Raw genomic sequence first — 11,141 nt, 5'->3', positions numbered from 1 at the left:
CACCTTCTGTGTTTTGTTGCTGTTAAAATCTCCTAAACCTAAACTAATCTCCTAACCTCCGACATACAACAACTTCCCTGGCGCCTCCTGCTGGATCAGAGTCTGCACAGGGTCTATTCTGCTGGGAGATTTTGGGTTCACATAGGATATTGTACACCCCCTGCTGGTTCAGTGTCTGTATATAACATACTCTACTGTGCTGCCTAATGGAAGATGGTCTGCACCACCCCTACTTGTTCATTGTCTGCAGAGCATACACTGCAGTGCTGCATTATAGGAGATGGTCCGGGTGTTCCCTGCTGGTTCAGTGTCTACACAGAGCATACTCTGTTGTGCTGCATTATAGAAGACAGTCTGGACCAACCCTGCTGGTTCAGGATCTATGCAGAGCATACTTTGGTGTACTGTATTATGAGAGATGATCTGGGCAACCCCTGCTTACTCAGTGTCATTACAAAGTATTCTTTGGTGTACTGTATTATGGGAGATAGTCTGGACACCCCTTGCTGGTTCAGAGTCTATACAGAGCATACTCTACTATGCTGCATTATAAACAATGTTCTAGATCACCTCTGCTAGGTCAGTGGTTATTCATAGCACACTCTGGTGTACTGTATTATGAGAGACCTGGGCACTCCTTACTTGTTCATTGTCTATATAGAGCATATACTGCAGTGCGGCATTATCATAAATGTTATGGGTGCCCCCTGCTGGTTCAGTATCTGTTGTTCTGCATTATGGGAGATAGTCTGGACACCCCCTGCTGGTTCAGTGTCTCGGCAGAGCATACTCTGGTGTACTGTATTATGGGAGATAAACTGGACACCCCCTGGTGGTTCAGGGTCTGCTCTGAGTAAACATTTTCCTGTGTGGTTTGGGGGCCCGGGTCGAGGATTTTTGGCGATAAAAAGTAAAATATTGAGGCAGATTTTAGAAAATTCATCATTATTACTATTATTATTGTACAGTAAGGATGAGGCGGAGCTCCAGGACACAGGTCGCGACCCCTCAGTGTCATGGTCACAGTCTCTCGGACACGTCATGGAGTCTCAGCTCCGGCGCAGCAGTCGTCGGCTCAGCTCCTGGCGGAGGAGGTCTCTCTCCTTGCGGATTCCCTGGAGGACGCTCTGGTTCTCCTGCGCCCGACGCACCAGATACGGGAGGACCGAATCCACCGAGCCGTAAGGGATGGACTTATACACCAAGTACCCGGCCTGACCTGCGGGAGAGGGGGGGCGCCGTCACACACCGGGCACCTACATGTCATGAAACATCTGCCCCGACACCTACCGAGAGTCAGCGAGACGTGGTCACACATCCCCAGCAGCTGCCCGAAGCACACAGCCCCAGCGCAACGAGCAATACCCAGCACCGCCATCCTGCAAGAGCAAGGGATACACTGTATCTAATCGTGCTGAGCTGTGTATCTAATCCTGTCATGTGTGATACACTCACCTGTGAGCTGCGTATCTAATCCTGTCATGTGTGATACACTCTCCTATGAGCTGTGTATCTAATCTCCTCCTGTGTGATACTGCCTGCTGAGCTGTGTATCTAATCCTATCCTGTGTGATACTGTCTGCTCAGCTGTGTATCTAATCCCATCCAGTGTGATACTGCCTGCTGAGCTGTGTATCTAATCCTCTCCTGTGTGATACTGCCTGCTGAGCTGTGTATCTAATCCTATCCTGTGTGATACTGTCTGCTCAGCTGTGTATCTAATCCCATCCAGTGTGATACTGCCTGCTGAGCTGTGTATCTAATCCTTTCCTGTGTGATACTGTCTGCTGAGCTGTGTATCTAATCCCATCCTATGTGATACTGTCTGCTGAGCTGTGTATCTAATCCTATCCTGTGTGATACTGTCTGCTGAGCTGTGTATCTTATCCCATCCTGTGTGATACTGTCTGCTGAGCTGTGTATCTAATCCTCTCCTGTGGCTGTGTGATACTGTCTGCTGAGCTGTGTATCTAATCCTATCCTGTGTGATACTGTCTGCTCAGCTGTGTATCTAATCCCATCCAGTGTGATACTGCCTGCTGAGCTGTGTATCTAATCCTATCCTGTGTGATACTGCCTGCACTGCTGTGTATCTAATCCTATCCTGTGTGATACTGCCTGCTGAGCTGTGTATCTAATCCTTTCCTGTGTGATACTGTCTGCTGAGCTGTATATCTAATCCCATCCTATGTGATACACTCACCTATGAGCTGCGTATCTAATCTCCTCCTGTGTGATACGCCCACCTCTGAGCTGTGCATCTAATCTTCTCCTGTGTGATACACCCACCTCTGAGCTGTGTATCTAATCCTATCTTGTGTGATACTGTCTGCTCAGCATTGTATCTAATCTTCTCATGTGTGATACTGTCTGCTGAGCTGTGTATCTAATCCTATCCTGTGTGATACGCCCACCTCTGAGCTGTGTATCTAATCTCCTCCTGTGTGATACTGTCTGCTCAGCATTGTATCTAATCTTCTCATGTGTGATACTGGCTGCTGAGCTGTGTATCTAATCCTATCCCGTATGATACTGCCTGCTGAGCTGTGTATCTAATCCTATCCTGTGTAATACGGTCTGCTGAGCTGTGTATCTAATCCTATCCTGTGTGATACTGCCTGCTGAGCTGTGTATCTAATCCCATCCTGTGTGATACTGTCTGCTGAGCTGTGTATCTATTCCTGTCCTGTGTGATACTGCCTGCTGAGCTGTGTATCTAATCCTATCCTGTGTGATACTGTCTGCTGAGCTGTGTATCTAATCCCATCCTGTGTGATACTGTCTGCTCAGCATTGTATCTAATCTTCTCATGTGTGATACTGTCTGCTGAGCTGTGTATCTAATCCTATGTGATACTGTCTGCTCAGCATTGTATCTAATCTTCTCCTGTGTTATACTGTCTGCTGAGCTGTGTATCTAATCCTATCCTGTGTGATACTGCCTGCTGAGCTGTGTATCTAATCCTATCCTGTGTGATACTGTCTGCTGAGCTGTGTATCTATTCCTGTCCTGTGTGATACTGTCTGCTGAGCTGTGTATCTAATCCCATCCTGTGTGATACTGTCTGCTGAGCTGTGTATCTAATCCCATCCTGTGTGATACTGTCTGCTGAGCTGTGTATCTATTCCTGTCCTGTGTGATACTGTCTGCTGAGCTGTGTATCTAATCCCATCCTGTGTGATACTGTCTGCTGAGCTGTGTATCTAATCCTATCCTGTGTGATACTGTCTCCTGAGCTGTGTATCTAATCCTATCCTGTGTGATACTGTCTGCTGAGCTGTGTATCTATTCCTGTCCTGTGTGATACTGTCTGCTGAGCTGTGTATCTAATCCCATCCTGTGTGATACTGTCTGCTGAGCTGTGTATCTAATCCTATCCTGTGTGATACTGCCTGCTGAGCTGTGTATCTAATCCCATCCTGTGTGATACTGTCTGCTGAGCTGTGTATCTATTCCTGTCCTGTGTGATACTGTCTGCTGAGCTGTGTATCTAATCCCATCCTGTGTGATACTGTCTGCTGAGCTGTGTATCTAATCCTATTCTGTGTGATTCTGCCTGCTGAGCTGTGTATCTAATCCTATCCTGTGTGATACTGTCTGCTGAGCTGTGTATCTAATCCCATCCTGTGTGATACTGCCTGCTGAGCTGTGTATCTAATCCTATCCTGTGTGATACTGCCCGCTGAGCTGTGTATCTAATCCTATCCTGTGTGATACAGCCTGCTGAGCTGTGTATCTAATCCTATCCTGTGTGATACTGTCTGCTGAGCTGTGTATCTAATCCTCTCCTGTGTGATACTGCCTGCTGAGCTGTGTATCTATTCCTGTCCTGTGTGATACTGTCTGCTGAGCTGTGTATCTATTCCTGTCCTGTGTGATACTGTCTGCTGAGCTGTGTATCTAATCCTATCCTGTGTGATACTGTCTGCTGAGCTGTGTATCTAATCCCATCCTGTGTGATACTGCCTGCTGAGCTGTGTATCTAATCCCATCCTGTGTGATACACTCACCTATGAGCTGCGTATCTAATCTCCTCCTGTGTGATACTCCCACCTCTGAGCTGTCTATCTAATCTCCTCCTGTGTGATACACCCACCTCTGAGCTGTGTATCTAATCTCCTCCTGTGTGATACTGTCTGCTCAGCATTGTATCTAATCTTCTCCTGTGTGATACTGTCTGCTGAGCTGTGTATCTAATCTTCTCCTGTGTGATACTGTCTGCTGAGCTGTGTATCTAATCCTCTCCTGTGTGATACTCACCTGTGAGCTGCGTGGAGCACGGACTCCTCGTTGTGACTGGCGATGATGAGGTTGTAGCGTTTTCCTTCTTGTCCAATCAGATCGAGCATCTTGTCCAGGGATCGCTGGTAGCTGAGGGGTCAGAGGTCATGAACGTGTCATTATTGGGGGGACACAGTGTAACAAACCCTCAGCTCTGGGCCCCTCACCTCTTGTTAGTGGCGCTCCAGTCGGGGTGTATGGGGTCACCGTGTCCCTTCTCTTTGGCCAGTCTCCGCTCCTTCTCCATATAGGCCCCGCGGACCAACTTCACCCCGAAACAGACCCCGAGGTTGTGGGCCGAGTCCAGGTCCTGGTTCAGGTTCTTGTAGGAATCCTCCATGAGGAGAGACAGATGTATAACACTGAGCCCCCGGGAGAGGCTGCGGCCTGCGGCGGCCATCTTACCTTGAGGTAGCACTGGTAGGTGTTCCAGATCCAGGGCTCGTCGCTGTTGCACTGCGCCATCATCGCCATGGTGACCAGGCTGAGGGCGGGGTTCATGTACGTGTATTCGGCGTCCACCAGGACACGGACGCACTTCGCCTTGGCGCGCTAATGAGAGAACATGGGAGAGATGTCACATGACCACATCACAGGGCGAGGCCGGTGGTCACCCAGGACAGGAAGTCAGTGGTTGCCAGGCAACACTACAAGTCTAACGCTTTGTACTCACCTTCCCGACGCGGCTGAGCCTCCGCACCGATGTCTGCAGGTGAAGGTTCTGCTGATTGGTCAGAAAGGGGAAGGCGGAGTCCTGGAACAATGATGGATTGTAAGGGCCCAGTGAAAATCCAAAAAACGTCACTGCCAAGTGTGAACACAAGCCTAGAGGCGGCTTCTGGCTACTTACCTGACCTTCCATGATGGAGACGACCTTCTGAGGGCTAAGCTCCGCCCGGTGGGAGGGGTCTGACAGAAGAACGGACAGGACCTTCTAATCACGACATAAAATGGATGAACAGTTGTGAGCGGTTGTCACAGCCCCTCCCCCTGCCCAGCGTCATGTGACCCTGGCACTCACGCACAGATCGGCGCTCATCAGGGCCGTGATCTTCAGTTGCATCATGGGACGGTCGCCTCCAGCCGAGGACAGGTCCACACAGCTCAGCATGATCTCCTCGTTCTGCTCGTACCAGCGCTCCCTGCAATAGAAGCGGGAAACACGGAGTGCAGGCGTGACACGGAGCCGGACACCGGATGTATGACCAGGCGGGGCTATGGCAGGACTAAGTGCAGTACCGCTCATACACTGCAGGGGGCGCTGCTGCACGGAGGTTATAGAACTAAGTGCAGTACCACTTATACACTGCAGGGGGCGCTGCTGCACGGAGGTTACAGGACTAAGTGCAGTACCGCTCATACACTGCCGTGGGTCGCTGCTGCACGGAGGTTACAGGACTAAGTGCAGTACCACTTATACACTGCAGGGGGCGCTGCTGCACGGAGGTTATAGAACTAAGTGCAGTACCACTTATACACTGCAGGGGGCGCTGCTGCACGGAGGTTACAGGACTAAGTGCAGTACCGCTCATACACTGCCGTGGGTCGCTGCTGCACGGAGGTTACAGGACTAAGTGCAGTACCTCTCATACACTGCAGGGGGCGCTGCTGCATGGAGGTTACAGGACTAAGTGCAGTACCTCTCATACACTGCAGGGGGTCGCTGCTGCACGGAGGTTACAGGACTAAGTGCAGTACCTCTCATACACTGCAGGGGGCGCTGCTGCACGGAGGTTACAGGACTAACTGCAGTACCTCTCATACACTGCAGGGGGCACTGCTGCACGGAGGTTATAGAACTAAGTGCAGTACCGCTCATACACTGCAGGGGGCGCTGCTGCACGGAGGTTACAGGACTAAGTGCAGTACCTCTCATACACTGCAGGGGGCGCTGCTGCACGGAGGTTACAGGACTAACTGCAGTACCTCTCATACACTGCAGGGGGCACTGCTGCACGGAGGTTATAGAACTAAGTGCAGTACCGCTCATACACTGCAGGGGGCGCTGCTGCATGGAGGTTACAGGACTAAGTGCAGTACCGCTCATACACTGCAGGGGGCGCTGCTGCATGGAGGTTACAGGACTAAGTGCAGTACCGCTCATACACTGCAGGGGGCGCTGCTGCATGGAGGTTACAGGACTAAGTGCAGTACCGCTCATACACTGCAGGGGGCGCTGCTGCACGGAGGTTACAGGACTAAGTGCAGTACCGCACATACACTGCAGGGGGCGCTGCTGCATGGAGGTTACAGGACTAAGTGCAGTACCGCTCATACACTGCAGGGGGCGCTGCTGCATGGAGGTTACAAGACTAAGTGCAGTACCGCTCATACACTGCAGGGGGCGCTGCTGCACGGAGGTTACAGGACTAAGTGCAGTACCGCTCATACACTGCAGGGGGCGCTGCTGCATGGAGGTTACAGGACTAAGTGCAGTACCGCTCATACACTGCAGGGGGCGCTGCTGCATGGAGGTTACAGGACTAAGTGCAGTACCCCTCATACACTGCAGGGGGCGCTGCTGCACGGAGGTTACAGGACTAAGTGCAGTACCGCTCATACACTGCAGGGGGCTCATACACTACAGTGACATCTGCTGGCCGCATCTGTTACTGCATCTCATCAAATTATTCAACAATTTTATTAGTTTTAGGATTTTTTCTTCTCTATAAATTTTTACTCCAATACAGAATCTGTGAGAAGCCCCCGAGGTGCGATGTGCTGCGGCCGCACGTGACACCAGTGCCCCCTGCTGCTCCAGTTATAATGAAGAATCAGGCCCAGCTCACCCGCTTTTGCCTTCTCCCAGGTCCTCCTCGATGGGCACGGCCAGCATGGGGCGGATGCCCAGCCTCGCCAGACGCTCCATACAGTCCCGGATCTCAGGGAGGGTCTCTCCAGCGACAAACTGCCCGTACACCGAGACCCTCATGCCCCATTCAAAGAGTCTGCGGCCCAGGAGCCTGCGGGAGACGGAGAGCAGCTGCGGGGGGAGACATGGGGTCACATATATCCAATGCTGATACACTGTAACAAATCCCAGCAGTGATCACAGGACTAGGATCCAGACTGGACAGTCCTATTACAATGTAACAAACACTCAGCTGTGTGACTATAAGGACACGTTTGTAGATTGTAAACATGGGCAGAATAAATATCTTTACTGACCTGATGGTTTGTTACAATGTATCAGTGCAGTATCGGTCTGGGGTGCGGTAGTAACAAATTTTCAGCAGCAAATGCAACCTGTCCAGTGTGGAGGGAGTCAAACACATCAGCAGCTCTTACCTCTGCACATCCTGAGGTTTGTTGCAATGTATCAGTTCGGATTTCTACTCTATACAGGAGGTAGACACAACTGTAACAAACCCTCAGCACTATATGCAAAACTAGGACAAGGTCTCCAAGTTCAGAACATCAGTAGCATAAATCTCTCTTCTGTTACAATGTATCAGTCTAGACTCCAGGATGTCCCCTCACATAACATTGTTTGTACTGGATACAATGTAACAAACCCTCAGCTGTGTGAGCTGGAGTTGCATTTGTTACATTGTATTCTGTCCTGTCCTGGTAGCCTGGAGTCTTGGATGTGTGGTTCAGAGGATTATCTAGACACATTGTAACAAACCCTCAGCTGTGAGGGATGACTTGTCTCGGCACTCACCTTCTCGGAGTTCTTCACCAGGGTGGGCACAGAGCAGAGGCGGAATATGAGGAGCCCCCGGACCACCTCCCAGCGACTCTTCAGCCTGAAGACCCTCCCGTCAGAGAAGTTCAGAGCAGGTTCTGACCCCTGGGCGAGTGCCCGACTGGACCGGGACCAGGTCAGGGACCCGCAACGCAGGAAACGGGCCGTGCTCCACATGTTCTGCACAGAATGTCACAGCGCGGGGGGCAGCGCCGGGGGCCGGGGAGGGCGGCAGCTGCTGGATGTGTACATAGGTGTCTGCACCTCCCCGGTCATAGGCGAAAATCAATACACAGCAGCGGGGAGGAAGAGGTTAATGCCAGAGAATAACAAAAAAGTGCGATGCTCTGCAGGAATGGGTTTCCATTAACTAAAAAAATTATTAACTCATTGATGTGCTGAGCTCTGCCCGGGGGTCAACATTTCACCGGCCGCCGATTATTCAGCAAGTCAACTACATGGACCCCGGGATGTAATACCCTCCATCCACCAACAGGGGGCAGGAGAGAAGACCCTGGGATGTTATACCCTCCATCCACCAACAGGGGGCAGGAGATAAAACCCTGGGATGTTATACCCTCCATCCACCAACAGAGGGCAGGAGATAAGACCCTGGGATGTTATACCCTCCATCCACCAACAGGGGGCAGGAGATAAAACCCTGGGATGTTATACCCTCCATCCACCAACAGAGGGCAGGAGATAAGACCTGGGATGTAACACCCTCCATCCACCAACAGGGGCAGTAGAGAAGACCCTGGGATGTAATACCCTCCATCCACCAACAGGGGGCAGGAGAGAAGACCCTGGGATGTGATACCCTCCATCCACCAACAGGGGGCAGGAGAGAAGACCCTGGGATGTTATACCCTCCATCCACCAACAGGGGGCAGGAGAGAAGACCCTGGGATGTTATACCCTCCATCCACCAACAGGGGGCAGGAGAGAAGCCCCTGGGATGTTATACCCTCCATCCACCAACAGAGGGCAGTAGAGAGGACCCTGGGATGTTATACCCTCCATCCACCAACAGGGGGCAGGAGATAAGACCCTGGGATGTTATACCCTCCATCCACCAACAGAGGGCAGTAGAGAGGACCCTGGGATGTTATACCCTCCATCCACCAACAGGGGGCAGGAGATAAGACCCTGGGATGTAATACCCTCCATCCACCAACAGGGGGCAGGAGAGAAGCCCCTGGGATGTAATACCCTCCATCCACCAACAGGGGGCAGGAGATAAGACCCTGGGATGTAATACCCTCCATCCACCAACAGGGGGCAGGAGAGAAGACCCTGGGATGTAATACCCTCCATCCACCAACAGGGGGCAGGAGAGAAGACCCTGGGATGTGATACCCTCCATCCACCAACAGAGGGCAGGAGATAAGACCCTGGGATGTAATACCCTCCATCCACCAACAGGGGGCAGGAGAGAAGACCCTGGGATGTAATACCCTCCATCCACCAACAGGGGGCAGGAGAGAAGCCCCTGAGATGTAATACCCTCCATCCACCAACAGGGGGCAGGAGAGAAGACCTGGGATGTGATACCCTCCATCCACCAACAGGGGGCAGGAGAGAAGACCTGGGATGTAATACCCTCCATCCACCATCAGGGGGCAGGAGAGAAGACCTGGGATGTAATACCCTCCATCCACCAACAGGGGGCAGGAGAGAAGACCTGGGATGTAATACCCTCCATCCACCAACAGGAGGCAGGAGAGAAGACCCTGGGATGTTATACCCTCCATCCACCAACAGCGGGCAGGAGAGAAGACCCTGGGATGTTATACCCTCCATCCACCAACAGAGGGCAGGAGAGAAGACCCTGGGATGTAATACCCTCCATCCACCAACAGGGGGCAGGAGATAAGACCCTGGGATGTAACACCCTCCATCCACCAACAGGGGGCAGGAGAGAAGACCCTGGGATGTTATACCCTCCATCCACCATCAGGGGGCAGGAGAGAAGACCTGGGATGTAATACCCTCCATCCACCAACAGGGGGCAGTAGAGAGGACCCTGGGATGTGATACCCTCTATCTATACCCTGCTGTGCCCTGTGCTCTGTGCAGTGTGATATGTAGTCACTGTACACGGGGTTGTTGTTAGTAGCAGCCGGAGTTTGATACATGGATTTATATCCCAGGATTGCTCTGCCGGCATGTCCTCACCCTGCTGTGCCCTGTGCTCTCGGCAGCCATTGCAGGACTGTGATATGGATTTATATCCCAGGATTGTACCGGGAGCGTGACCTCACACTGCTGTGCTCTGTGCTCTCGGCAGCCATTGCAGGACTGTGATATGGATTTATATCCCAGGATTGTACCTGGAGCGTGACCTCACACTGCTGTGCTCTGTGTCTTGTGTTGCTACTCTGAGTAAGAGCTGCAGTAGGCTTGTGGTTGATCACTACAGATCCATTCAGCATTTCATTGCAGAGAGCACAGCAGTGTGAGGACTGAAACCCCAGACTTGTGTATTATAGTCAGATTTATAGGCAGGTCCATCAGTCGGTGGGAAAGTAACCAGGAAGCCGGAGGCGCCAGGACACCTGGGAACCACCGCATCTGCCCCCGACCCGAATCCAGGGATCTGTCACCCAGAGCCACAGCTGAGACTTCTCACAAGATAACCAATCACTGAGCACAACTGTGTACAAGGGTCACACATCACTCCTAGAGTATGGACCCCCTACATACTCACACCAGCAGGGGGCAGTGTGTCCTCCTATCACTCCTAGGGGTGACTGTCCTATACCATGGCACCCACATCATCACACCAGCAGGGGGCAGTGTGTCCTCCTATCACTCCTAGGGGTGACTGCCCAATACCATGACCCCCACATCATCACACCAGCAGGGGGCAGTGTGTCCTATCACTCCTAGGGGTGACTGTCCTATACCATGGCCCCCACATCATCACACCAGCAGGGGGCAGTGTCCTCCTATCACTGCTAGGGGTGACTGTCCTATACCATGGCTCCCACATCATCACACCAGCAGGGGACAGTGTGTCCTCCTATCACTACTAGGGGTGACTGCCCTATACCATGGCCCCACATCATCACACCAGCAGGGGGCAGTGTCCTCCTATCACTACTAGGGGTGACTGTCCTATACCATGGCCCCACATCATCACACCAGCAGGGGGCAGTGTCCTCCTATC

The 11,141-nt window shown here is 52.1% G+C and overlaps 1 protein-coding gene across 1 annotated transcript; it reads right to left on the bottom strand.

The window, feature by feature from the left end:
• Window positions 1-940: 940 nt before the first annotated feature.
• On the bottom strand, window positions 941-8,186 carry PRODH2 (proline dehydrogenase 2). Its single transcript, XM_072122475.1, has 10 exons — window positions 7,946-8,186; window positions 7,071-7,264; window positions 5,303-5,423; window positions 5,132-5,215; window positions 4,955-5,035; window positions 4,687-4,833; window positions 4,449-4,615; window positions 4,261-4,371; window positions 1,291-1,379; window positions 941-1,219 (listed from the first exon to the last, which is right to left on the bottom strand). The coding sequence occupies exons 1-10, from the start codon at window positions 8,144-8,146 to the stop codon at window positions 1,050-1,052; spliced, it is 1,365 nt and encodes a 454-aa protein (XP_071978576.1). The 5' UTR covers window positions 8,147-8,186; the 3' UTR covers window positions 941-1,049.
• Between the last annotated feature and the right edge of the window lie 2,955 nt (window positions 8,187-11,141).

The sequence above is a fragment of the Engystomops pustulosus genome, chromosome 8 (assembly GCF_040894005.1).
Source record: "Engystomops pustulosus chromosome 8, aEngPut4.maternal, whole genome shotgun sequence".
Taxonomy (NCBI): Eukaryota; Metazoa; Chordata; class Amphibia; order Anura; family Leptodactylidae; genus Engystomops; species Engystomops pustulosus.
This window is presented reverse-complemented; position numbering and strand designations above follow the sequence as displayed.